Consider the following 27,574-nt stretch of genomic DNA (forward strand, 5'->3'; position numbering starts at 1 on the left):
TTTTTTTGAATTCCAACGTTGGTTGGCGAAGTAATGTGTATAATTCGTTAATTAGGATGTCAAAGATGGTCGACGAATCGGCCATCGACTGTCGAGGGACCCACGACGACGATAAAGCACAAATTACGAGACAAATACGTGTCCTCGTGTTATCGAGCCAGCTGAAAGTTAATACCGTCGCGAGTATTAATTACGGATGGCCCAGACCGGACCCGAACATAATGAAGTCGGCATTTTACTGCCGCTACCGGTAGTAAGTTTGTTCCTGGAAAGAAGCCCGGACAAGCAGGAAACGCCACGACGTTGTAAATTTCGTGGACGCGTTCGTACGAGATGGCCGGCGATAAGGATCTCCGGTCCGGAGATACTGGCCCATTTTCACGGTATTTCGTGCCTTTACGAAAGATTCGTTTAACGAGACTCCAGCTCGACGGGGAGATCAGCGACGGATTATAAGGGGTATAAATTGTCGACGATGTCCAGGCGTGCGAGCAGCCATCATTGGCGCGTTTCTCGATCGTTGACGAGACACTCTTTTGTCGATGAAATCTCGGTTTGGTATTTAGGACAATCCCAAGGTTTCACGGGGTGTGGTACATCAATGGAAAAGAACTCATCGGTAGGTGTCCAAGGTGTTGGAACTAGGGATAAGATCGAATACCTCACAAGTAGATTCGAACCTTTCGCCATTGGACTCGACTTCTTTCTAACTACAACGGTATATTCAAGTATATTCGAATCAAAGCGGGATACTTTCGAGCGTTTCGAATGGACGATTCAATGAATTGAGTAATTATAAATCAATTACGTTGTTACTACAAGAGATGATGAATGAAGTAATTGTGATTCAATTACATTATGAGAATTCTGAGTTAATCCAATATTCAAAAAATAATGCATTTATCATTATATGTAAAAATATTCGAATAAAATTAATTTATGTGCAAAAGACACTGATAGGCTCCTCTGTGATGAAGGTGATAAGTTTGATCAATTTCTTCGTTCGTTTGAAACCCTGACACCGTTATTTATTTAATTTTATTTACTTATCACTCTGATTGTTACTGTTATCATTCGAGCATTGTATCAGAGTATCATTTTTTTCCTTTCACAATTGTACAAATGGTTGTTGTAAAGTGGCCGTTCAATCGTCGACGTACCGCATACCTACTTGGACGAACACTGTTCAGAACGCTGAATTTCTGCCGAATTTCTCGTCGTCGAATCGACGGGAAGCGTTTCTCGAAGAGCGTAGGAAGAGCCCGTTGTTAAAAGACGCTGGTGGTTTCGAGCCGGAACCGAGGCGACAGCATAGAATTCCAGGAGGACCAGCGCTACGCGTTACAACGTGTTTCACACTTCGGGTTACTCGCCCACGCCCCCCCAAACAAATATATAATGCGATATTAGAATAACAAATACCGGTTGAAGCATCCACGCCTAAGAGCCGCGGGGTGCCACGGCCCGTAGGTACGCACCTACATAAATACTAATACGCGCATAAATAAATATATCCTTCGAGCGACTCGCTCGGGGAAGAATCCCCCGAGGGAATCGAGGGAAATTCTGCGGATTTTTTGCTCGATAAACCGCCGCTCGCGGAACCGAACGTGTTTCAGAAAACAAGTGTTTACGGCAGGCGGGTATGCGCGCGCGCTTGCTCACTCGCGGCCCTGCCGAGGATAGAAGGAGAAATGAGGGCGCAATGAAACGGGCGAATTTTGTGCAGCGATCGTACCAGGCGACAGCCGTTACGTTTTCCCCGGCGGAGGGGAGGGAAAAAAAAAAAAAATAAGAGGATCAAGCTGGGATTAATCGAGAGAAAAGCGTGCGCGCGCGGACCGCCTCCCACTCCCTCCCCCCTACCCCCGACGTTGAAGGATATTTTCTACCTAGCTACCGTTCGCGATAACGGCCGATCGTAAAAATTCCGCCGCGAAAACTGGCATAAATTGCTCCGTTCCTCCTTATTTCTCTCCTCAGCCCTTCGAAATGCTCCAACAACCTGGGCTTCCTTGAGCCCTCCAGTGTTCCTTCATCCCCCTCTCGACGCGGCTTCCACCTACGTGATATCGAACGGCCGCACGGGGACTCTAATCGAAATTAGTTTTTTAATTGGCCAGACTTATTTAGTCGTTAGGATCGGTCGAACAGGGAGGGAAAGGAAAGGAAAAGAGGGGAGGGGGAGGGAGGAATCGGCGGGAGGAAAGGGTGACGACGAACGCAATCAACGAACGATCGTTCCCGATTTCCGTTTCGCTCGTTTTCAGTGTGTGACCCAATTTATAGCCTGACCGAAATAAACTGTGATAAGAGGCGAGAGGAGAACGTGCGATCGGCGGAATCGGTTTTCCAGCTGTCGCGATTAACGATAACTCCCGAGAGAGATCCGCGACCGAAGCGTCGCGTCGTCGCGTCGTTGCGCGAATATTAATCGAGGCGAGCCCGAAATAAGCGGATGATGTCGCGGCGAACGTTGCCAAGCAGAAACGACGAAGACGACGAGTCTTGTTCGTGTGTGTGTGTGTGTGTGTGTGTCCGTTTAATCGACTCGAGCTCCTCGGGTGGCTAAAGACGACGGCAGACAGAGGGTAGCGGAAAGTGAATGGAAGCGGAAGAAACGGAGAAAGGAGGGAATCGGCGTGCGAGGGTGAAACGGGACAGCTAATGGCGAGGGCGAGGAGGGGGAGGGGGAGGAAGGGATAATGAGGAGGACGAAGAGTACCGGCATAATTCGCGCTCAAATATTGCCTCAAGAGGCTAGAGGAAGGGCAGAGAAAGACAGAGCGAGAGAGAGAGAGAAGAGAACGAGGTTGTTTCTGGGTAATTTCATAATTAACGGACAGCGGGGGCAAAAAGCAAACGGGGCTGTGAGTTTCATTAACCCCGCGAAGGAAGCGAAGCTCGCAGATTCGATCGAAGCGAAACTATTAAAGGATACCCCTTTCGAAAATTATAAACGCGCTCGTTATCCGCGGTCTATGTAGCACAGGTAACTGGGATTCGGACTACACTACGTTGCTGTTATCTCAAGCCAGGCAGTTGAATTACGCGCCATGGTACGTTTCACTTTTTTTTTTATCGTTTCCATGGCAAGATGCAAGGTGAATTATCTTCAAGATCGTGGTTTCGAAAGTGCACTGGGATACACGTGTAAACGTATGAATTAAGGAACTAGAGGTCCGTATTCTTAATACACGTTTACATACGGTTTGTGTGTTAAGGAAGTAAAAAAATCTGTACTCGCTAAGATCTACGATCTTACACAGTCGAGCCATTTGCTAGTTCTTTTCAATATATTGATAATTCGATAATAACTTCAACGTATCAATTTCAACAAAATCTGAGATACAGACTAAATGGTAAAGTATTACTCACTCGGGGGGTCTAAATTACGGATGGATAATTTTTAGTGCAATAGAGATTTTATTAATTTGATTCGCATTTAATATTTAGAATTTAATATTTCTAGTTTTGAAGCAAATGTAGTTCCTAAGACTTTCGTACGGGGATGTATATTTAAATAACTACATGTGATAGTTGAGTATCCGTGAAAGAAACCACATCTTTGACACACGCACGAAACGGGGTACGATTTCAATGGATACGCGACGTTTTCACCGACACGGGCGGCTACCATCTTTCGCGAATTTCTCGCGAGTTCCTCTCGAGCGAGAGGTTGCGCGAACGCGTTGGGGAAATTTACTTTTCGAGTCTTCACCCTCCGCGAAACGACTCGTAAATCTGTGTAAGGTCAGTGGAATGAGATCCGGGGAAAGGTCGGAGGTGAGGCGCGGAACGGGGCCACCCTCTTTCGAGATTGCTCTTCGAGCGGGACAGCTCGGTCGATAAAACAATTGCCGGGGGGATAATCGGCATTATTTACGCCGGATTCTCTGGTAGATAGGCGAGGGTAGCAGCTGGGGGCACGCGAGAGCCAGGGTGAGAAGCAGGAAGGGAGAGGACTGGTCTGCTCGTAGGGCGGGAAGAAGGCTGTCGTATCACGAGCCGGAATACCCTTGGCATAACAGAACCGAGCGGTGCACGAGGGTAGAGAGTTGGAAGAGAGAGGTCCGAAGAAGATTCCCCGGCAGTTATAAGCCTAGGGTGATCTCGTGCAGCGGCTTCGTCGGCTTACGGCTTATCCTGCTGATCCGCCCTCGCCGTTAAACTGCTCTCAATTAGATACGTCACTGGATTTCGATGTCAACTGGCTGTATAAAGTCGCGATCTCTCCCTCGGGACAGCTAACCCCCTGCCCGCCTGCCTTCACTCGCTAAACGTGACGCGTTTTTCTTTTTTTTTTTTTTTTTTTCTTTTCTATCGCCCTCCTCGATCGGCTTGAAGAACCGATTTCTATCATTAGGGTGTCGTGACCACCGCGGTTGTTCACTACCACAACAACCGATCTCTAACGAGCGTCTTTAGCATCGCTGCGCGCTTCTCTTCTCCCAACCACGATGCTATCTGGCCGACGTGCGTGCGAGGAACGCAATTTCCGAATTCGTGGCGAGACAAATACCATTCAACGGATAAACCGGCAAAGGTAGAAAGGTTCGCAGCGTGCAGCCGAACCTTTGAAAAAAGGAAATTGCCTACTTTCTAAATAGATGTCGCCCATTTAGCGGAAATTACGCGGCGAGCGTGGCAGTCGTATAACGTTGTTGCGGGATCCGGGCAATTTGAACGACAACCGATTACAAGAGGCACGCGAACCGCTTTACCGAACCGATAGACGTGCGCGCTTCACACTGACGCTCCTCGTACATCCGAAAACACCTTTTCGACGAATCCGGCTAGCGTTGCGGTCCGATACGTTGTCCACCTACCGATCTTTCGCCGCTATTGTACCAGAAACTACCGGAATCACCGTATCGATGTCCACGTCGGCCAAATGTTCTCGAGAACCTGTCATTTCCCGCCACCAGCATAACCGCCGACGTAATAGTCGCTGATCAAAAGATGGCCGCGAACACAATGGCCGCGTATTCCCGCGGGCACGGTCTGTTCTTTTCGAAGCGCTTTAGCGGCCAACCTAAACGGCCATCGGTTCTTCCCACTAAACGTTGACACGCGATTCCTCGCAGATACCAGCGCGTCGTGTCAGTCACCACGGCGCATTAAACACCATTTGCCTGCCCCCGATTCCGCTCGATCCTTTTGTCCTCCACTTTTTTTGTCTGGATAAATATACCCTTTGAACTCCGTCGATTTCGTAAACCGGTTCTCCTTTCAGCGCCGTGACTTTTCAAACGATTCACGGACGCTTTCCTAACGTCGCTTATCGAAACCGCTAACGAGTATTATCATCCTCCTTCCCCCCTCAAAACGATAAATCGTCGTTTCTAGTAAACTTCTCGACGTACATACACGGCCGCCCAAAAGTACTTGCTTAATTTTTATATTTATGAAATACAATGCTTAACGAGCGGTTGTCCATCAAGTGAGTATTGATGCCACGATGAAAGAAACAAACGATTTTGAGAATAATCTCTTTAAAACCTGTGTTATTAACCTAGTATTGTGAAAAAAAAAAATTGTAAAGTAAGAAGCGCATGTAACGAAAGTAATAATATGTATGTATACTTATACACTTTAATAGTTAACGATATTTATTATTAAATTGCGTTCAGGTCCTCCAATTTTACTAAAAACAAATTAAGTACGTTGGAAATTAAGTACGATCCTAACTCAATACACAGAGCCGTTATATATTCTCTTCTCTTTCCGCCAAACGTTTTATCATCTTGCCGGCGACTTTGAATTCGTATCAAAGCGCGATTGTTTATCCTACAAACATGGGAATGTAAACGCGAACGGCGAAGTGGTACGGCACGTCAGTCAGTCAGTCAGTCAACGAGCGAGTCCTTTTTGTTAGGCAGGGTGCATGCGTAATAAGGTAGTCGCGCCATATCTCTCCCTTTTTCCCTGTCTCTCTCTCTGGTTCGCTTCGTCTTCGGGATCCCTCCTACGATCCCTGGATACCACCCTGCCTCCCTCGTGCAGCGTACGAAGGAAGGCGGTGTGATCGGCCGGGCCAATTTGGCCGCTCCTTTCTACCGCCTCGACGAAATCCTCGCGCAAATACGCTGCCAGCCGCTCGCAACTGTTCAGGCTTATACGTGGGTAAACAGCCATTCCGATTGCAAATTAGATTCGAATTCGATACGACGCGATTCGAGTTATAGGGCGACTCGAGAGCTTTCGTTCTACCGGAGTTTCCGACAAGGAAATTAATCTCTGATAGCGAAGATCGATGTCTGAGATGGGTGAAACGTAACTTTGTTGTTCAACACCAGAACCAGTGGCAATTGAGATATAATTTTTTTATTGAGAAAGAGACTGGTGACGTGCAAGGCAGATCATATTGGGTCGAGCCATAGCGAGATACTTTCTGTTTCAAATGTAGAATGTACAAAATGTTTTTCTTCTTAGAGATAACAATTATATTAATTGTCATTATTGTCACATTTATCATTGTTAGAAAGGACGGACTGGGATAAGTATACGTGAGATTAAGAAAGAAGATATTCTTTCAGCGGCAGACGAAAGAAAGTTTAACATAGGAATACTATGAGAATAATTTACGAAATATTATATTCTTTATCATATTATAATAATCCACATCAATAATCTACATTTGTCGTTCTTATTAAATGTAATTTTGTTTCCTAAAAATATGGTCTAATCTAAACCTTTTTTTATTACTTTTAAAAAAAAAAAAAAAGAGAATTATTCAAATCTCCAAAAATGTAGTGCAAATTTACAAGATTTCCGTAAGAAAGTTATGAATTGTTCGCTTTGACTTCGGTGGTTCTAGCGTTAAATGCAAACAGAAAAGATACCTATTCACAAAAGAGGATGCGGTGGTCCTCCTATTTTGGCTGCAAGAAACATTTCACCACAGACATCCATTCGACGAATTACCTTTCCTCTCGTCGTTCGGTAGTTTTGTTTGCTGACAATACCGAAGAATCACGCCGGGGTTGCTTGTGCAAACAGAAAAAGGTAAACGGCAAACTGTCGAGGGATGTGACGAGTTGTCAGAAGCGCGATTGAAAATATATATCTGCCGTACACGTTTTTAAAAGATCACCACACCCGTCCGATCTTTCAACTTTTCAGCAATTTTTGGCCAACCAACTTTCGCCTAAAAAATATATAGTCTCCAAGGAAACGTCCCAAGGACCGACGGTGGTCTATGTTACCTACTATATACCGGGAACGAATCGTAAGAAATAAAGGTCGAGAGACGTAAAAGGGAAGCTCGTAATCGTTTCGAGGCTTTTACTGCGGAGAGTTTTCCTGATGACAGAAAACATTATGTACACGTGCACGCAGCTGGATGCACGCCACTTCCAAATGTTGCTTCGAATCGCGAAATTAAGTCGACCATTGTGGTCGAGCTGGACACATGCTGCACGACACGTCGGAGGATCGATTAGAGCCCGTCGAATCAGAAACCAGGGATTTCCTACGTCGACCGGTTGTTATCTCGAATTGGTAATTGAAAGAGTGTTTCTTTTTTCCCCGTTTCATCCGGGTTTTGTCGTCGGAGGTTCTTTCCATTTACCTCCGTATGTATCACGTACGACGGGTACGTACGTCGAGTAACGACGCAGTTGTTCGCCGATCAAATATAGAGAACGTAACGAACCGTATTAAACGTTATCGCGGTCGCTCGCATACCACGTGATCCCCATTATGATTGTTTACGATCGCCACTAAACTATCGATGCGCAACGACATCGCGGACGGCACGATTAATTTATTACCTTTATGCCCCGCTTTAAACACGAAATTTTCGTCCATACGTCGAAACTTTCTTTAACAAATGAAATTGTATTTACCAAATCGATATCTTCGTTTGCCAGAAGATTCTTCGTCGTCGTCGTCGTCCATGTTTTTCGTTCGTCGTTATTTATCAATTTTTCAGCTACGCGAGATGCATCCCTTCGATAATTCGAGACCGTGCTGCCATCTAGAAACGCATCTTCGAAGCAAGCGGTTCGTTCAAGAGGGATGATAAGACGCGATCGCTTACCCTTTCGAAGCAGATGAAATCGAATGAGTGACATGTACAAAATAAGAATTGGTCGCGTTTGGCGACAAATAGCTAGAGATCGCGATTTCGAACGTGTGTTAAGAAATCCGAAAGAATCTCTATCCTTAATACACGAATCTCTATCCTTAATACACGAAATTAAGGATTCATGCTCACCTTGTGCAGTCGATACTGATTTGCTAGTTTATAACGCATCATGCGGCTCTAAAGACGAGATTTCTTATAAGCGTTAGCGTCTCGACGTGTGTGTCAGGAATCTTTGTCTGGAGGAAGCATATTCTTCTTTTTCTACGCACATGATTTTCAAACGTTGCACAAACGACCGTTGCGGCCTACTGCACCGCTACTTACAAACTTTCGATGCGCAGGTGTCTAATGCGCACGTATCTAACGCGCATGCGCACAATGTTTTGTAGGAAATTCAATTTTCATATTGATGTAACTTTGCCTCCCAAGATGCGATTTTTGAATTCAAACGTATGCCGCAATTTAATTTCGCAATTTCATAATTAACTTATCTTTCAATTCATATTTTCCATCATCGGACACGTTGTCAACACATTTGTGTTTAATACACTAATACTTTGTAGATTCTTACTTCTACAAAGTAATCATTTAATTATTTCTAGTTTTCAAACAAATATAGCATTTGTCCAAAGACTTTTGAATACACGTGAAATAGGGACCTCCGCAAACAATAAAACTGGCCATGATCCAACCTCTATAGAAAATTAGCAAACCGTGGAAACTGGAGAAGCGAAGAGGAATTTCGTAAAAGGTCGGTTGTATCTTCGACCACCACTTCTGCTATCGAATAATATTTCACAATATCTTCTCGCATTCTTGTAGGCTTGCAAGACCCCCTATCGCCTGTTAGCTACACGAAAACACATACGTCACTGACGCGCAAGGTTCGCGGCGATTCTGATGGATCCTGGGATTCGATGGGAACAAAAGAATGTTGGTTTAGCATGGAAGGCGTGTTTGTTATTCTGATGAGGTATAATGGGATGGATCTTGGGTGTTGATGCATGGCGCGTAGCAGGGTGCCAAGTCCAGAATCCCGTGGATCCAAATGGAGATCGGTACGGGCCCCGTAGGCTTCTACGAGACCCCTGTAGACAGGGGCCGCAACACGTCCATCACGTGTCACGGTTATGTATTTAGACATATCTCACTACTATCTACCATATCGTTCTTCCTCTCTTCTTCTCTTCCTCTCTTCCTCCTCTCCTTCCTCTCTTTCTCTCTTCACTCCGTGACTCACCTCCCGTCGGCATCCTCGCGACTCTCCTCCATCCACCCCCTTGGCTCTCTTCGACTCCAACGTTTTCGTTTACCATTTTTCTTCCCCCGTCTACGATCCTCGTATTCGTCTTCACTTGCTACCAGCTTATCGTTGCGTTCTCCTCTCCTTCATTCCACCAAAATCCTCCCGTTATAAAGATACTACCTAACTTCTATGCAGTTCCAGTTCACCAGTGATTAAAATATACATTAATCTAATCTCAATTCCAACTCACGAGTAAATAAGCTAGACAGTAAGTAAATTCAAGAAATGCACGAAACACTTTCGTTTCGATAAATGATAATAAATCAACGTCCGTCATCGATTCCCCTATCCCCCCTTTAATTCCAATCGATCGATTGGAATCAACGTTCGATGAAATTTGCCAGTCGATCGAGTCGATTAGGTGATTCCTTTTCCAGCGACACGATCGGAACTCGACTTTCTTCGGCCGGTTGTCTCGCTATCGGTTTCATTCATCGTACATAATATTTCAACGTTAATTTCCTAGATGGTGATACATGACTCGCGTCAGTGTCGTGCGTGCGTTCATCATCATCGCGATCGTTCCTCTTGTTCCTCTCTCACCCTCGTCCGATTTCTTTCTCATCTTCTTCTCCCTCCTCTACGTCTCGTCCCGTCTGGTATTCTGAATAATCACGCGCACGACACAACGGACTCTTTCAATTGCCGCTCGTTAATATTGCCTGCCGCGTATGGTCGGTAGTCGCTGGCTATCCACGCTGCTCAGGTAGTTCTCTGTCGATTGAATTTTTTATTGGCCTAACGTAGAAGCCTGTTCTGAACCGGTATTCCATTCGTTCTACCGCTTCTTCGTTTCTGACATTTCTAAACTAGAGATCCTTATTTCACGTGTACATATAAACACACGTACATATATACGCGTGATGAATGAATTTGGATATCAATCTGTGTAATTTTTAATAAACGGATATAACTGTGTTTCTGTGTGTTTAAATATATACATTCAATTCATTTTAAAACAATTATTTCATATATTATTACATGTTTTATTTTACATTAATCATACATTAATATATTAATAATCGTATTGTAAAATGCACGTGCAATTTATTTTATTAAAACAAAAGTTTTTACAGATACAATGAAGAAGAATATTCAATGATGAAAAACGTGCTTCATCCAATCAAAAAATTTCTAATGCAAACGTCGGCTTATAAGATGTGACGTAAACTAGCAAATGTCTCGACTAAATAAATAAATAAATATCCTCAATTCCTTAATTCACGATGCACATACCATAATATACACGTGTGTTAAAAACATGGATCCTTAATTAAGGATCCTTAATAGACATTTTCAATACCACATGCACATGTGTATTTTAGTACACATTCAAGATGTGTACTAAATTCTGCTCTAAACGTTTTCGATATCGATGCCACAAAAGGGAAAAGGGTATCGTGCATAGTATCTTAACAAAATTGTTCGACACTATGTCTTTTATCGATATTCGGTATTCAGTATATGAGAGACAAGCGATTTTCAAACATTTATTTCCTGTACAAAACAACGAGAGTATACTTACTTAAAAGATAAAGCTTGATGGAAGACCTGTGAACGTATAGCTTATGCTTTACGCTATCGATTTCCGTTTCCTAAGCGGCAGTTATTCGCCGTTCGTGACGGCATTCGTCGGTTTCACCATAAAATTGATGAAACCGTCAACATCCTCGAGCTCTTTCGAGTAAAATTTCACAGCAATTGTAGCGCGTCCTTTGTATTTCGGTACCATGGAGAAGGAACATTCCGCGTATGCGTCCACCTCTACCTGTTCTGACAGTTTCAATTTCAACTGCTCCTCCAGTCCTGGCCCTTCGATCAGGAATCTACACTTTCTCAATGGGATGGGTAATGGATTTTTAAATTTCGCCGTCGCGTACAGCGTTCTGCCAACTTCCGGTTCACTATTCACCTAGGAAAACAATTATTACACAACATTTCACTCGGGTTTCGTTTTTCGGTTATGTCATAAAATATAGGGTACATACTATGATTTTAACGTCAGGTTTTCTCACACGAAAATCGTCCTGCGCGAAATATTCGAAATTAGTGTCCTTAACAGTGGCCAGACAGGCAATGTTGAACGCGCATTGGTTCAATAGTCGAGGTCCGTATTCCTCCCAAGACACTTCCATACGTGCTTCCTCGACAACTTCCGGTCTCACCAATCGATCGATATTTAATCTTTTCACTGGGTCGCCGACCCGTCCGGTGTATAGAACTGTTTCTACTCTCAAGATCACTGAGACTTGATATTCACTATGGCTGCTTCTATTTTTAATCATCAACACGACACTGTAACGAGAGATCCGTCTTGTAAATATATGAAAGACAATTGGAAATTTATACGTAACGAAACGAAATAAATGAAAAAATTACTTACCTGAAAGGTTGTCCGATGATGATATCGTCACGTAGCTCGAAGGCGAACATAATTTCGTTAAACTCTTCGTTAAGGTAATAACGGCTGAACAGCGATTGACTTTGACGTAACGCCTTTAACATGGCAGCCCGTTCTTCCTCCGATTCTGCAGAAACAACGCACCACGTGTTAAGACCCTGACAGAAATTGAGAATTTACTATGAAAGATATCTTACTTTCTGGATACTTGTAAGTATGAGTGATATCTTCCCTCGCCCATCTACCGACCGCTTTCGTGCTAATTAATTGTCCAATGCTAGATATTAAAGAAAAGAAAATGAATATAGATTAAATCGCTTTGTTAGAATCAAGAAAAACTCAATGACAAAGAAAAGAATATAAAAATCACATGTAAGTAAAATACTAGAAATAGAATCCAGTACCTCACAAGTAGGTTGGAATATTTTAAGACGGTATTCCGTATAAGCGGTTTTGATGTATGTATCAGATATTTTCGACTGAACGAAACATATTCCTCCCTTTTTTTTTTTTATACATGATTTAAGATTCAAAGAATCCACGAATCCAGGTAAACGATTTTTAGTGTGACAAAGATTTTCTCGATTACACGAAGCTCGTGAATACATTGCAAATCCATTACAACATTTTTGCTTTCGAATATTCAAGATCCGTGAAACGAAACTCGGATTCGCAAGTACATACTAAACTTGATTCCATCCCTATGAAACACTCACCCGTATACGTCCTTTCGAATCAACTTTAAAGGTTGAGTCGGTCCGTTGTAACGCCAGAATACTTTGTCCGCGTTTACCTCGGCAAAAAGGAAAGCATTGTCGTAAGGTCGGAGGACCTCGCCCTTCTTCACAGCGGCGACAGAAGCTGGTCCGCAACGATACGCGTCTTCGCTCAGTTCTTGAGGAGTTGCATCTATCGCTTGCCAACCAGAATATTCCGACGACAGGTCCAACCGAGTCATCCATACCTCGTTCCACACATGGAAATTCCTACGGATTGCGATAAGAGATGATTAAACCAAATGGTGTGTATATCTGTACGATCGTGGCAATTACAACATACATAAGCAAGTAGGTAAAATACTTACCATATCGAATCGCTGTTCAACTCGTCCATAACTCTCCCCTCGGCATCGACGAAATAATCGACGGTCAAACTGCTTTGAGTATCGTGCGCGCTCGCGTAATTGGTTACAATTCGACAGGGCAGTCCCAGGGTGCGGCAAACAGTGGCCAACACTCCTGAGAATACCCAGCATTGGCCATACTTAACCGGTCTTTTCGTCTTGTAATATAGTTGAAGGATTTTTTGCGAGCCCAACCATTTGGTTGGTGGTGTACCACCCGCAAAATCGTCTGACCAATTGCCCATCACCGCACCGTTGTCATCCGGTGAATTTACCTGTAACGCAGCAACTTCCGTTTATCAAACCCAGTGATATAACCGGGAACAAAAAAAAAAAAAAAAAAAAGGAACAAGAAACAACGGAGTGGAATCGATTCGAGATATTTACAGCTGCGGACAAAATGCGAGATATGATGACAGGATCACTTCTACCGGAGACTCGAACTTTCCCAACTTGAATCATCAAATGCAGCGCGCAGTCTAATATATCTCGCTCAAACTGCGAATATTTCCAGACTGTTGGTCTCAAACGATTGTAACTTCCGCGCCATATCAAACCATCCTCCGCCATCACGTACTCCTGTCGGTTATCTTCTTCTTCCATGTACACCGCGTCCTCTGAAATGTTCCCAAAAAATCGTTGGCGCACCAGCTCGTAATTGTATTATATTAGAAACGAACGGCAAGTTTCCATCAAAACAGACGCATGTCAGTCTCACCGCGAATGAATGAGTCTCAACGCTACCACTCAACAATGAAATACAATTGTATGTATAGATATTACTTTATATAAATCAATCCAGACTGACTAACACACCACAAGATTGTGGTAATTTGGATGCAATGGTTTTTGGATACAAAAATCGGCGACAAATTAACGCAAACCGTTCGTTTGCGAATTTCAAGAAAAATTGGACGTGTAAACTTGACGATCAATTTGCCGGAAAATGCTCGTCTGCGTCGTCGCGAAATCATTCTCTTCTTTTATCAAGATTCAGTTTCCCTACCTTTGCACCAAGGATTGAAGATCAAATAGAACGGTTGTTTCATTGTGTAACTAACGGCTCCATCCAAATTCTTATTTTTAGTATCGATATCCATCTTCCATTTGCCTATTATCGCGTCGGGAGCTGTCACGATCTGAGAAAGTAAAAGGAAAGAAAGAAAACAATTCGTGTCATGATCGCATGGATCAAAAATTGAACGAAAGACAGTCCGCCTTCGATCACTTACCTTCAATCGAATGAAATTAGGTTGAATGGCGTCAATAGTAGCTTGCCAGGAACCCTCGGACGGTTCTCCCGGGTAAAGAACAGGTATCGCGACGAGGGTTCCGTGGCCGTATTGCGGCCTCTCAACTCCGTCAACCGTGAAAACTATCGACATACCATCAATTCTTGGCTCATAATCTCTGGACAAAGTCAAATGCAAGTAAAATTCCTGTCCCCGTCTGACGACGAGTCTGGATTTGTCATCCTGTCTGGCCATCAAGTCGTATCTGAACGTTCTATGATTTCCTCCATTTTCCGCGATACACGGATCCACGCTTATAATTGTCAAGACTGGCACACCAAAGTCTTCCCCTGCGAGCAGAATACAAGCACAAGATTTTTCATTAATTCGATTTCATTCGTGTACGACAATGTATATTTCCAATATGAAATACGCTTTACTGGTTGGTCTAAATATCCTGAAATTATTTAACAAAAATTGGCAGATCGCCAGCTACGGTGCGGATTAGATCGAGATGCGATCGCATGAGTAAAATGTTGTACAAAATGATCAAACATTTTACGGTCTTTTGTTATTTACGAGATTTCGAAAGGAGGAATATCGCACGTGGAAAGATCAACAATTTCAAAAACGAGACGGCGACGAACGCGAAGCACTCACAGTAAAATCTGAAGGGGAAAGGCCTCAGGCGGCGATCGTTGAAAAGCCGGTAACGATCGTAAAATCTATAAAACATCCTTCGAGGATTCGGTAGTGCAAACTCGTCCCCCGATATTGAACGAAAGACTGAATCCATCGGCGAGAATCGTGCCGCGATCTTTCGCTTACCAAGAGTTCTGGGAAATCACTGAGTGCGAGTAATCGCCTCCCCGTTCCGGAAATAAGGAAGAGATCACGCAGCGACGCAACGAATTATGCGCGTTGGGTGGGTTGCTGCGTTCTAGGAGATCCCTCAAGGACTTTCTGCATCGTCAAACGCAGCCATACATGGCGTCATCGATGACTCTAGGTACCAGTAGGAGTCACCTACTTTTCATCTTGTCAATTACTTCTCGTAATTTATTCTCGCAATTGCAAAGCGAATTCTGTGTTCGATAATCGGTCGCGCGCGTATTCTAGGAAAGCAGCGAACGAAGATCGTTAACGACAATCTTTATACGGACGAGCTCTCGATCGAGTTACGCGTGAAAAGTCGCGAACGGCGGCTAAAGGTGCGTACACATTCATTATTTTATCTTGCTCCATTATCGCGATCTATTTACCTATGATAATGTATTATGGCATTCTTATATTACTGTGTAAAGTCGGAAAAATGACCTGTTTCAAAGGAAGTGAACAAATTTAAATTTGTTTGAACTAAAACACACGTGGCGCGTGAAACGTGCGATTAAAAGAAATCCGTGACATGTAGCCATATTTGCTTTTTATGCAGATATTTGCTAGTTCACATCATATCCTGTGGCTCTAAGCGTCAACATCTGAATATGTGTGCATTAGAGATTTTTCACTGGACAAAGAGTATGTTCCTGTTTTTTCTATCTGCACTAATTAATATTTTTTTAAATATTATGTTGTGATAGACGGGTCCATTACATCAGTACAGTACGTATGATGCGCATATTAGAGTGTGTAACACGCATGTGTCTAACAACTATATGTTTATAGGAAACTTCATCTTCATAATGACATAATCGATAGTATTTTATTTTCTATCTTCAATTTTACTGAAATCGCTTCAAACATGAAACTTACTCTGATAATTAACGAAGAAAATAATACTGAATGACGACTTTTAATATAATAAATGAAATAATGAATGTAACAGTAACATTAGGTAACAAATGTGTACGCAGCTTAAATTGTATGCACCAATCGATCGACGAGGTCAATGAAAAACTATAAATCGTTGAAAGAGTCATTACACCGATACTGACACGATTACCAGCTTTGGAGGGCAATGATTATTTCGTTTCAATTACAAGAATCGTGCAATTACGAGACACAATCGATACGATTAATTGGTACCAATTTCTCGGATGCTTTTATCACAACTCGATTCGCAAAAGCCGCCGATCGTTTAAAATGCAAACCTTGACAAAGAAACTCGCGACAGTGTTGCGATTAATTGCCATGTCGCAAAGTAGAAACGACAACTTGCTCACATTGACCGTTACCTATTTTCATTGTTAATGATACACTTCTTCTCGAACAAAGCGAAAACATCACAACACTTTAGCAAAGCAAATACTACGTATAGGCACGAATCTTTATACCGCTGATTAACTTTTTAGAATATACGATTCTTCGGACGTTTCGCAAATTTATAGGCACGAATCTTTATATCGCTGATTAACTTTTTAGAATATACTATTCTTCGGACATTTCAGAAAAAGTAACGGTGCGCACGGAACCAATTTAACGCATCTACTATTGCAAAAATTAAACAGATATGTGTTGAAATAACAGATAAAAGAATCTTTTGCACATCTTTTTCATTCTATTTTTCACTTCCGTTTCTTCGAAGCGAAATCTGCTTCTCTTTCATTTCGTTATCTCTATTGATACTTGGCAAAGTTTCGTAAATATTCGTTTTCTCACAATCTTTCCGCTTTTACATTAATTTATTTCTTGCTCTTTTTTTTTTTTTATATGTTATTTGCTTTTCCATATTTTTAGTCTCTTATTTTTTAATTCTTTTTCACTTTCTTACTACCTTTTTATCTTTTCATAATTCCGAAATTTCGAAATTCCGTTTCATTCAATCGCTGTAGTAAAAGTAATATAGTGAAGTCGAAAAATCATAAACTGTCTATACGCATTAGAAAAAAGTCACAGACAGTAGCGGACTTTATTAAGTAGCATTTAATCTTGCATAACGATCGGAATGTTTGATAATCGAAAATTTCTTGTCCTTGTACCCAGCCTATATATAATGTATGATATAATATTACTACGTGCTATTGCACTAGTTCAATTAAAAATATGTATCTATATATTGATTGATCGTGTAATACACATACGTAATAATCCGACATATGGACAACTAATCGCGTAATAAAATAACATGTCAAACGATCAAATTGCACAAAGTATCCCCGTATAGTGCAGCCGTCATAGGATTACTTCAACCGGTTTCGTACGAAACCGATGCTATTTTGGTGAATTGGTAAGCCTCAAGAAGTTATGGCCTATATACACACACACTTAATGATATTGTTTTCGATTAAAAATAACGGCACAAACTATACAGTCAACTGTACACAAGTAAATATATACAAGTGTTCTAGAATGCAAATTATTCATAGCAACTGATGACGCGTGATGTCACGCATTTAATGTAAAGTAAAAATAGAAATACTTTTCTTTTCGTTAGTACCATGGTATCTCTAAATTCACCATAATCGAATTCCCATAATTTTTGATAAAAATTTATTTAATTACTCTAGACTGAACGAAAGACAGATACGAATAATGGTCAAATTCTCCGCTGACACAACGAAGAAATTCTGTTAGCGCCAGGGGAAATGAAATCACAACTATAGTTATTCACGAAACTACTGAACACTTGTATGTACTTTTATGAATATATTGTGTCATATAAAACATTTTAATATTTCATTAACATTATAATGAGAACCGACTATCGTGACTACGATGTGTGAAAAATATATATTAAAATTGCGGAATTAAAATTTAACGCAAGTAGGTATATAAAGACTATAAAAGTATTTAAACAAACCATTATGCATCAATATTTAGTAAAATCATCTTTAACATGGCTATTAAATATGTCTGCAATATCTTTTAACTTCTATATATATTTTCAAAATAGTTTTAAACTTTCCCAACATGATCATAATATTCATCTCTCATCACAGCATTAATGAAATTTCAAAATATTTCAAAATATTTCATATGTAACAGACGTAACGTATAAAAATTGTGTACAATGGCGAAAAATAATTGTACAGCAGATTTTAAAGAGAAAATTTCAATCTTCAAAACGATGATCGATCTAGTGATAACAATTTTTCAATGTTTTTAGAAATCTTTGAATTTTTTATAAGCTTCGAAGATAAAAATACTCTTTTTTCATTTCGCTACATGATGTAAAGAACAAACTTAGGACTGTCAAAGTAAAAGATTTATACTTCGAAATAAGATGAAGTAGACAGTACGATCTCTTTTTACAAAATCATAACAGTTTAAAGGATCGACGATGTTTGTTATTGGTTCAATTATGTTCCTACAATAATTAACCAAAGGCTTGTGTGATGAGTGCTGTAGCACTACATAACAAGTGTGTGTCTTCCTGATGCAATAGGAATTAACGTTCCGCATAAAATTAACATTCTTGGTATTGTTGAAGTTTCAAGCGCGAAGAAGAACAAAGGCAAACATTTTGAAGAAACGAGACACTTCCTAAGATGTTTATCGTAATGACAAATTGCTCTGTTCGTGCATCAATCAAGTCCTGCTTCCGTATATCACGTATAATTTCAATTCGAAAACGAAATAATGGACGAAGCAATTCCGGAATAGTCCGCTAAAAAAAAGTCACGAAGGACAGATGATTTGGTCGGCCAGAAATCAACGGAGATAAAGTGCGGACGCGATTGAGTCAAAGGTTTAGATTCATTTTCGCGTGAGTGAGAATCTCGAGCGCCACAGAGATGAATCATAGAAAGTTCGGTCTGCTTTCGATCTCGAGTGACGAGCATAATGCTTAATTAAAGATGATGTCACGTTTCAGAGGTCAGGATGCCACTCTTACGTAAGTTTACTTTCATTCATGGCAATGGTCACACCTTGAGGCCATTAAGTAGGCGTTGTAATGTCACGTTTGTTTCTAGGTTTTTAACAGTTCAGAAATATATAGAGCATGGAAAGGAGAGATAACGCACAATGGTCGATTCTTCTCAAAAATAGAAGCAAAAGAAAAAAAAAAATTCTAAACAAATATTCTTATTTTTGGATAATTTGATTCATAGATGTCTTCTATTTGTATAATTAATTAAACACTTCATACAAATAATTTTTTAACTATAACAATAGAAGACAAAATTTAATATAAATCTTCGAGAGTTTATATTTTTCCGATTGTTAATCATACGTATAACAAATACGCAAAACGTTTGTTAGTTATAAACATTAATTATCCAAAATCAAGAAATTCTTAATTTAGAAATTTGTTGTTTATTTTTGAATCAAGAGTTAATCGAGAAACAAATCAATCACTGTGCGACACTCCACTGATAAATCAAGAAATCGCAATGGGAACGATAGCGAAAGATCAAAACAGAGACCTACACACGTAACAAGTCGTCGAATAATTCGATTTAGGTCGACCGCTCACGAAAGAAACAGAAAGTGAGATTTCCCATCTGCTTGAGAAGCCGAAGTTTATTTTCTTTAGTGAAGTACTATCGACCAAATCTTCAGGAAACCGAACGGAGCTCACGTTGTTCGCGCGATTTCTGTTTGCTTGCTAATTTCCAACGGAACATATCTGTTGACTAAAAACTTCTGAAAAATATCTCCTCCAAGATTTTCTCATAAATCTTCGTCTCGATCTCGTGAACCATATCAAGCCAACGCGAGCTGCTGTTACATTAGGAAAAAAGAAGTAAGAGAAGATTTTTCGAAATTACGTGTTTTTGAACTGAAGATGTGACGCATGCAAAACAAATGTTCCAGTATAGTTTAAAGGAATTTTGACAAGCGATGATTGAAAGCACATTTCGCGCACGTCGAAAATCGAAGGGCACTCCCAATACGGTAGCTGGCTGGCGTATGCTTTCTTAAAATAGGTTGTATACAAGAAGAAGAACATCGTTTGTATCAAGAACTGGAAACTTCGGAAATCTTTCGCGAATTACCTTGTGCTTCGTTCGCTTCCGCCGTCATAAGTGCATTACATGTATTAATAGAAGCGCGATAAACTGTCGGTTTCTATTTAAATCGCGTTAGAAGATTGCTTTTCATACGATCGTGAAATATATCGATAAATCAAAAAATTGATACATACAAATAATATACATATATGTACACTATTGTGCATAAGTATTTGGACAGTTCTAAATTGTTGCAAATATAAGATATGATTCAAATTAATCTCTGTAATTTAACTTAAGTCTGTTGAATGTTGAAATATTAGAAAAATTGAAATACTTTTTTTAGTTATTCGAAAAGTACAGAGTATACTTATGAAGTATATTTATTACTTAAAGTTTATTATTTAAATTTATTAAATTGTGATTATGAAATTGACATGTATATCTAACTCGAGTGATATGTATTCTTATTTCAAATCATTTAATCTCAGTTAAAATAAAATGTAGAAAATTAACAGTAGAGGAACGCTCGTCGATCGTAACCATAGAAACAAAACAAAGATATCAATCTTTTAATGGAATTCCAATTATTTATGCACAGTAGTTCTAGACATCTTTTTAACACGCGCCAACGCATCATCACCCCGATATCATTTATCTAAGATATAGCCAATTAACCCCTGGTATCTGTGGATCACCGGTCGGCGCCAATGTGAAAGGATGCGATAGAAAATTAATTTCGCTAAGTCCAAAGTAAAAGATACGTGTATACGTCTACAGCCATTTGCAAATATAAAAATGCGACTGTCATTACGTATTCAATAGGAATTCTCGCAAGTAAATTGTTGATTCACAGATTAAGTAGATAGCAAGCGGTCATTACAATTCATTTAACTTGTAAATACTATTGTTTGAAACTTACCAGAATCAGATGCAGCAGGTGGCCGTGGAAGACATTCCGGTTTTGTGCATATTGGTCTAAGAGGACTGTCCGTAACAGTTTCGGGTCTAAAAATTGCTCTGAATCTTGAGAAACACGAACAAAACTTGCCCATCTTTCTTTGATCCAGTACAATAGACAATCCAGTGTAATAATAACTTATTTAATTACTGCTTTTCGTTTCGCTTCCATCTGCTGTTTCAAATTTAAGGCTCTATTTCCCATCGGCATACATTCGATGACATTTCGACATCATTCTACTTCAATCATTCTACGAGACATCTCACGTTGATTTATTTTGACGAGACGTAATTACCAGCAAGAAGACATTTGATTCGATTAACTGAAGGAAAGCAGTATCGATGATGAATCTTGCAGTATCGATCACTTGATCAAATTTTTTGCATAAGAACTGATGAATTTAGGATAATTTCCAATAACTTGTATCTTAATAATTCGAGAACGCAGCAAATGTGTTGAAATCTGTGTTATGGAAATAGCAATTTATCAGATAAATTTAACATGGAGACAATTTTCAAATATTTACAGTTTAATAATTTGAAAAAAAATATTGAAAATTAAACAAAAACTGGATGACTTCACGCCACGGTTTAGATTCCAACGCAGACTAATATAGACGACGCGCTCTGTCGATCTGCTCGCGAGTAAATGAGCGACTGTCAAGAGAATCAGCTGGCATTGAGAATAATGCAGACGACAAGATCTCTCCGCAACCTTCGATATCAATTTTTAGGTGATAGGAAATGCTGATGATTCCTACGTGTTTTCATCTGACTATCACACTATTTACCTCCTTTCTTTAGTAAATGTTTTTTTAGTAAATAATACTTTTTTTATTAATAATGATATAAGCATAATTTCACTCATTATCATTTATGTCAGTTTGTACTTATCTTGCTCGATTCTTACAGAAAGAAATGAAGTCATGCAAATAAAATTTCGTTCGTCGAATTTCTTGGACGCAGCTTCTATTTAAAGACTATTACCTTTAAAGGAAAATATTGTGACTAATATATTTTTTAAGAACTTATTATAATACTTATTATATATAAACATATTTAATTACATAACTGTTATGTGATCCACGACTTATATATAGATAGAAATATAAAACTTGCTTCCAAATAATACTATTTTTATTTTACACAAATTTTACAGAATATCAAATAATGTAATATTTGTATGAAATAATCGAATAATTTTTATATTGCAAGCACCTTATTGTCAGCATTTTGCTTTTTAATGTCTTCTAGAACTATTTCATTGTCATCATTTTGGTTTTTAACGTCTAGAACTATTTCATTGTCATCATTTTGGTTTTTAACGTCTTCTAAAACTATGACTTGATTCGCACGATGCACATACACATATAAATATTTATATACGAAATTGCCAGATTCATCCTGTAAATACATTTTTAATTGTAAATTAATTGTAAATTAAATATCTAAAAAAATCAAAACATTACACTTTACTTCTTGCATTTCTAATTTCACAGTTGCACTTCCTATTGGACCCATAATATCAAATTCCTTTCTCACATGTTGTACTCCATTCACTTCGAAGGTCTCATATCTAAAATATTTTGTACATGCAATGTTATTTTTTTAATGACAAAATAACTATAAAAAAAAATAGTAATAAACGCATAAATAACTTTACTTTTTAAAATGACCCTGCAGATCTGACAACATTTCAAATGTTGATGACCTTAATACTACTGGTTTTCCAAGGACACGTATTACTTTAGGATTATTATTACAGTAATCTATTGTATTGAATATTATATTATATTCACTTTTATCAGAAAAGCATTCATAAATTCCAATACAAAGCGTTATAAGACAAGAAATAGCTGCAAGAGCGAAGGGTACTCGATCAACTGCAATAAATACAATCTTCAGAGTGGTAAATATATATGAAAAATATCAATTTTTAAAAACCTCAATAGTATACTAGTATTACGTTTATTTTGATTTCCAAGCTTAGAGAAGTTCCCAGCAACTGATTTCTCTGTAGAATACAATGCATTTTGTCGAAAACTAGGAAGAATACATCTGTTTCTTAGACTAGACACCATCATTAGCCTTTTATACAAAATGCAATTGATTACTCGTACTAATGCCATCTTCTGAAATGATGATAAATATTATTTACACAAACATGATAAACAATAATTATTGTACAGTATTGAGTTACTTTATTAATATAGATTAATTCTGTATTAAAAATTCTATTAATCAAAATAAATACATGATATCCAGATATTTGAACAAATATATTCATGAGAAGATGACTTATATAATATATATCGTTATAATAATACCTCTAAAATTATTACAAACATTGTGCAAAATTGTTCTGTCAAAGTTTAAAATTTTCTTTTAACAATTTATCATCTATTTTTTTCTGTTTTAGAAAGATTAAATACTACTTACGAATAAATATTAACACTATTTTTAAAAAAAAGCTTAATTTAAATATTTTCGTAATCGACAATTATATTTGATTACTTCATCGTCTGCAAGAAACGAGACAGGTTATGAAGTTGAAAAGACGAAACAACATAACCTATCTTACGAGAACCGAGTGGTGTGATTATCCACAAAATTGGAATTGTAAGAATAGCTGTAAAATTTCGACAATATAACAGTAAATAAAATTAAACCTCTTAATGAAGACTGCTCCACATCAAAAGCTAGTTATGGTTGGAGATCGCGACGGGTAAATATCCATTGTACACGAAATTTTGTATTCTATTCTTAATTACATTCTCTGACTAAAATATCCAAATATTAACTTTGAGCTGCATACTTTTCACGTATCATTTTCTTATTTCTTGTAACAATGTTTTGATCAAATCGATAACTTTATAATAATAACTTTACTTTCAGGCTGAAAGAATTGCTACGTCGTCGATTAATTGAATGTGGATGGAGAGATCAAGTAAAATTAATTTGCAAGGAATTAATAAAAGAACATGGTGTTGATATTACATATGATAAATTGCTTTCGATGGTTACAACTAAAGCAAGAACACTTGTCCCAGACTCTGTTAAAAAAGAACTACTACAAAAAATAAAAAATCAACTAATTGCTCAAGAAGAAAAACTAAAAATATAACAGTAAAAAATGTTAATTCATCAATTTCTATCAATTTGGTTCGCTGAGATGAAATGTACAAATAATTCTATTGTTTTAATATTATGTATTGCTATATATACACTGTCATAGATTACAATTTTAGATTTAAGTTTGTATTCAAATAAAGTGTATGATTTTTTAATTAAAACTGTGGATTCGTCATAAATAAACCTTCTGTACCTCATATAATTGCATCCAAGACATAATATACAGTGCTTTTTTGTACCTCATTTAAGAATATTGAATTTTTATTTACATTTTTTATATGACATTATCAATTTAATATATTAATAGTTCAAATTAAAATTTTCTTTTTGTGAAATAACAAAGAGAATACAGAACAGGATATTTAAAATTAATTTTAAATTTAAATTTTATATAACTTACTATTTTTTTGCATACAATTTATTTAAAGACTAATGTTAGAATAAATACACACACACGTTAATTCGTTTTGCAACTTTTTTTTCATAATGTTCATAAACAATATATCTGATCTATTTTAACCTCATGATTTCATTTTTTACAAAGCTTGATTAGAAAGAGATACTTTCCAAATGAAACTCATCAAAAGAATTAACCTGCAAATTATAGATTAACTATAGTTTATAAAAATATAATTCTGGCAGATTTTTAAACATAACATATTGGATAAAGAGTTGCAAATAATAATTCGGTTAAAAAAAACATTTCACTGGTCATTTTCACCAAGATCATAAATTTATCTTTAAAAAATACTACCACAGACAAAATAAATGAATAGACCAAGCACCTTATGGGATTATATGTCTCTTGCTCTCAAATACCGACATAGTAAAAAAATCACTGTTTTTTAGCGCACTCTATACTTAACAACGGTGAGTTAAGGAACTACATCAACTAAAACGATCGAAGTTGATTAAGTAGCGAATGCGCCAGAAATATAATTTTTGAAATCCATTATATGTTGTCAATTTTCAATACCGAAATGTGAAATTAGTAACTAACCGAAATTATTCTACTATATATCAGCGTTATATAAAAGAATTCTATTCACGTTTTATAATGTAGCCTAACGTCTTTACAAAAAAATTTAATGATTTTTATTCATTCTATTTATATAAATACATAAATATAATTTTAAAAAATAAAGTGAATGTTATATGAAGTTTTTTTCCGATGATTTCACAGTCTTTTGTATTATATGAGGTCTTCTTCGATTGATTCTACAATTTGTACCTGAAAAAAATCTTAGAAACTGAAAAAATTAGCAAAATCTGTAAAATATAACTATTACTTACAGTTGGATGAAACATCATTTTGTTGTAATAATCTTTTCCTCTTAGACACTTCTTTTAATTCATATTCAATCTTTTTAAATCTTCTGTGTATGTACATACATATCTCTATATATTTTCTGTAATTATATAATACTATCTACATTGATATATCTGAAACAAACTCATATATTGGATTAATATTAAAATTTAAATGAAAAGATCTGCAATGAAAATATATTATACACATAAAAAAATGCAGGTTACTGTTAAAATATTACTTTATAACTATACCATATTAATTCAATTAAATCATTTTCTGACTCGAAATTATAAAAACAGAAAGAAAGAATTTCTAATTGGATTTAGATTGGTAAGTTGTGGCTAATAAAAAACTATATATTTTTTAGCAGTATTTTCAATAACAAACGCAGTGGTAAGGGGTACAGAGAAAGAAAACCTAACACAGTAACCAGAAGAGTCACTGACAAAGAAAATCTAAAATAGTAACCAGAAGGGCTACTGACAAAGAAACTCTAAAACAACAGCCAGAAGGGACACTGAAAAAAAAATCGCAATACAGTAGCCAAAAGAGCTACTGAAAGAACTATTGTATTCCGATTCAATACAATAACCGGAAGGGCTATTGTCAAATCTACATCCGACATGAATCCGAACAATAAACCGTATCTTGTTTCGCAACACTAACTTACTAATACTACTAATTATAAAATAAGAAATTTTCAAAGACAAACGCGAAGAATGCTTCGTCCTATTTAAAAGTCCCGAAAATAAATACGCAACGCTATTAATCTATGCACTCGTCTTTAAAAACACGCAACACTAATGCGACGCATCTAGTGCAACCATGCTGAAGGTTGCTAATGAATGATCACCGGTGTACAGCTCTTGTAGCTGTACCAGGTGATCCAGGAGCAGGAACAAACTTCCACAAATCCAGTGGAAGAATGTAGGCATTTTGTAAACGCAACACTATTTCAAGAAACGCGATCATTCATTATCGCAATACTAAGAGTAAAAGTAATTAGAAATCGCGATGAAATAATGTCGCAACGTTAACTCTAAAACTAAACTGAATGCAAATTATTATTATTATTATTGTAACAATATAAAAGCTGCTGTATGAACACAAAAACTACTTCAAATATTTTAACATTCTAAAATTAATTAAAACCTGACACTATAATCTAATTTAAAACAATAGGAAACAAGATAAATTTTACTCTATGTATAATTCTCAAATAACTTCAAAAATTCACAATCAAAATTGCTAAAAACAATCGCGGTATCGTAAGTCGCAATTCTAAAGCAAACACGATTATCATTTCTTCGCGACTCTAATTTAAACCATGATCAATTTCTGGCAACACTAACAAGAAAAATCGCGATTTGCCCAGAAAAATGATAAATAATAATAGAGAAGAAAAAAAAATACAACTACAAATACTAAAAGAGCACAGTGACAAAGTAGTAACGAGAATGACTTCCCATGCTATGGAATCATTTAAATGATCCAGAGAATAAGAAATCATTTGTTGCGACCCTCTTCGTGGCAGTTTGCCGGGCCTCTTCGGCTTCTAGCCACTTCTTTCTTCGAGCGCAATGCCCGCTGAAACTTACGTCTAGCTCGAGTCTTTTTTAATCGCAAACCAAAAATTAACTTACAAAGGTGAAAGAAAAAAATAAACCGCGGAAGCTGACCCCCATACACATGGACGACCATCGATCATAGTGATCGTTGTCCGTTCGCATGTGCGTGCTCGAGCAATACCTATATAAACGTTCGTTTCGGGACCTACTCGCGGCCTATCCACGACCGCGATCGCGATACTAAATTCGAAAAATCGAAGAGTAAAACCAGAAACAAGTGACATGCTCCATTTGTACCAATTTTACTTTCGATTTTTCAAATTAAATTTCCTGAAACAGGTTGGACACGCGAAAAGGGAACACGCGACCAGAGACTGTGCCAACCTGCCCGGCCCTACCTACTTATAATTAAACACAGGCATACCAGAAAGTAAGCTACCTATCCTAACGAATCGCCCTATATTTAAAAAATGGCAAAACAGGCACACCAACACATTCATTCCACGGTTCTCACACATACTACTCGGGCGCAGAGACCTAAACTAGAGAGGACGTCCCGGGACGCCTCCGACACCCGAGCTTAACACACAACTTTCACACTCTAATTTACGTAC

General features: G+C 38.2%; 4 protein-coding genes and 1 long non-coding RNA gene across 21 annotated transcripts in view; 2 read left to right on the plus strand and 3 right to left on the minus strand.

Moving 5' to 3' along the window:
• LOC122529072 (T-box transcription factor TBX20-like) overlaps window positions 1–8,173 on the minus strand; it is a 66,162-nt gene extending 57,989 nt beyond the window's left edge. The window contains exon 1 of the mRNA XM_043654855.1: window positions 7,851–8,173. Within this exon, the coding sequence (XP_043510790.1) occupies window positions 7,851–7,902 (52 nt within the window). The 5' untranslated portion in view covers window positions 7,903–8,173. The remainder of the gene's footprint in view (window positions 1–7,850) is intronic.
• A 2,701-nt stretch (window positions 8,174–10,874) lies between these two features.
• LOC122529042 (annulin) lies at window positions 10,875–21,278 on the minus strand. 5 transcript variants are annotated; one of them, XM_043654786.1, is made up of 10 exons: window positions 20,911–21,278; window positions 14,155–14,504; window positions 13,929–14,061; window positions 13,310–13,539; window positions 12,884–13,197; window positions 12,516–12,785; window positions 11,997–12,076; window positions 11,782–11,926; window positions 11,387–11,693; window positions 10,875–11,310 (listed from the first exon to the last, which is right to left on the minus strand). In XM_043654786.1, exons 1-10 carry the CDS (start codon window positions 21,041–21,043, stop codon window positions 11,005–11,007), a joined length of 2,268 nt encoding a protein of 755 aa, XP_043510721.1. In that variant the 5' UTR covers window positions 21,044–21,278; the 3' UTR covers window positions 10,875–11,004. The 5 variants fall into 5 exon arrangements, with proteins under 5 accessions (XP_043510721.1, XP_043510723.1, XP_043510722.1 ...); XM_043654788.1 differs by lacking the exon at window positions 20,911–21,278 and adding an exon at window positions 16,329–16,562; XM_043654787.1 differs by lacking the exon at window positions 20,911–21,278 and adding an exon at window positions 16,317–16,562.
• On the plus strand, window positions 16,883–20,916 carry LOC122529062. The gene is made up of 3 exons (XR_006306732.1): window positions 16,883–17,320; window positions 18,524–18,928; window positions 19,008–20,916. It is a non-coding gene; the product is annotated as an uncharacterized LOC122529062 (long non-coding RNA).
• An 834-nt stretch (window positions 21,279–22,112) lies between the features above and the next one.
• On the minus strand, window positions 22,113–25,462 carry LOC122529052. 13 transcript variants are annotated; one of them, XM_043654818.1, is made up of 5 exons: window positions 25,374–25,462; window positions 22,906–23,080; window positions 22,612–22,831; window positions 22,425–22,524; window positions 22,113–22,352 (listed from the first exon to the last, which is right to left on the minus strand). In XM_043654818.1, the coding sequence occupies exons 1-5, from the start codon at window positions 25,389–25,391 to the stop codon at window positions 22,152–22,154; spliced, it is 714 nt and encodes a 237-aa protein (XP_043510753.1). In that variant the 5' UTR covers window positions 25,392–25,462; the 3' UTR covers window positions 22,113–22,151. The 13 variants fall into 13 exon arrangements, with proteins under 13 accessions (XP_043510753.1, XP_043510752.1, XP_043510750.1 ...); XM_043654817.1 differs by lacking the exon at window positions 25,374–25,462 and adding an exon at window positions 23,276–23,349; XM_043654815.1 differs by lacking the exon at window positions 25,374–25,462 and adding an exon at window positions 23,203–23,238 and having other exon boundaries at window positions 22,909–23,080.
• Window positions 23,492–24,241, plus strand: LOC122529057 (transcription and mRNA export factor ENY2). The gene is made up of 2 exons (XM_043654833.1): window positions 23,492–23,673; window positions 23,844–24,241. Exons 1-2 carry the CDS (start codon window positions 23,624–23,626, stop codon window positions 24,070–24,072), a joined length of 279 nt encoding a protein of 92 aa, XP_043510768.1. The 5' UTR covers window positions 23,492–23,623; the 3' UTR covers window positions 24,073–24,241.
• Window positions 25,463–27,574: the final 2,112 nt, after the last annotated feature.

Source organism: Frieseomelitta varia, unplaced genomic scaffold, assembly GCF_011392965.1.
Source record: "Frieseomelitta varia isolate USP_RPSP 00005682 unplaced genomic scaffold, Fvar_1.2 scaffold_277, whole genome shotgun sequence".
Lineage (NCBI taxonomy): Eukaryota > Metazoa > Arthropoda > Insecta > Hymenoptera > Apidae > Frieseomelitta > Frieseomelitta varia.

Coding starts and splice junctions, on each gene's coding strand:
- LOC122529042 (XM_043654785.1), bottom strand. CDS start 14,950: ATGGATTCAGTCTTTCGTTCAATATCGGGGGACGAGTTTGCACTACCG. Junction 14,505..14,814: donor TTTCCCCTTCAGATTTTACT/GTGAGTGCTTCG, acceptor TTCTGCTCGCAG/GGGAAGACTTTGGTGTGCCA. Junction 12,077..12,515: donor ATTCGAAAGGACGTATACGG/GTGAGTGTTTCA, acceptor TTTAATATCTAG/CATTGGACAATTAATTAGCA.
- LOC122529052 (XM_043654814.1), bottom strand. CDS start 23,235: ATGAATATATTTGTTCAAATATCTGGATATCAT. Junction 22,832..22,905: donor TCAAAATAAACGTAATACTA/GTATACTATTGA, acceptor TATTTATTGCAG/TTGATCGAGTACCCTTCGCT. Junction 22,353..22,424: donor TGAAATTAGAAATGCAAGAA/GTAAAGTGTAAT, acceptor ATGTATTTACAG/GATGAATCTGGCAATTTCGT.
- LOC122529057 (XM_043654833.1), top strand. CDS start 23,624: ATGAAGACTGCTCCACATCAAAAGCTAGTTATGGTTGGAGATCGCGAC. Junction 23,674..23,843: donor ATGGTTGGAGATCGCGACGG/GTAAATATCCAT, acceptor CTTTACTTTCAG/GCTGAAAGAATTGCTACGTC.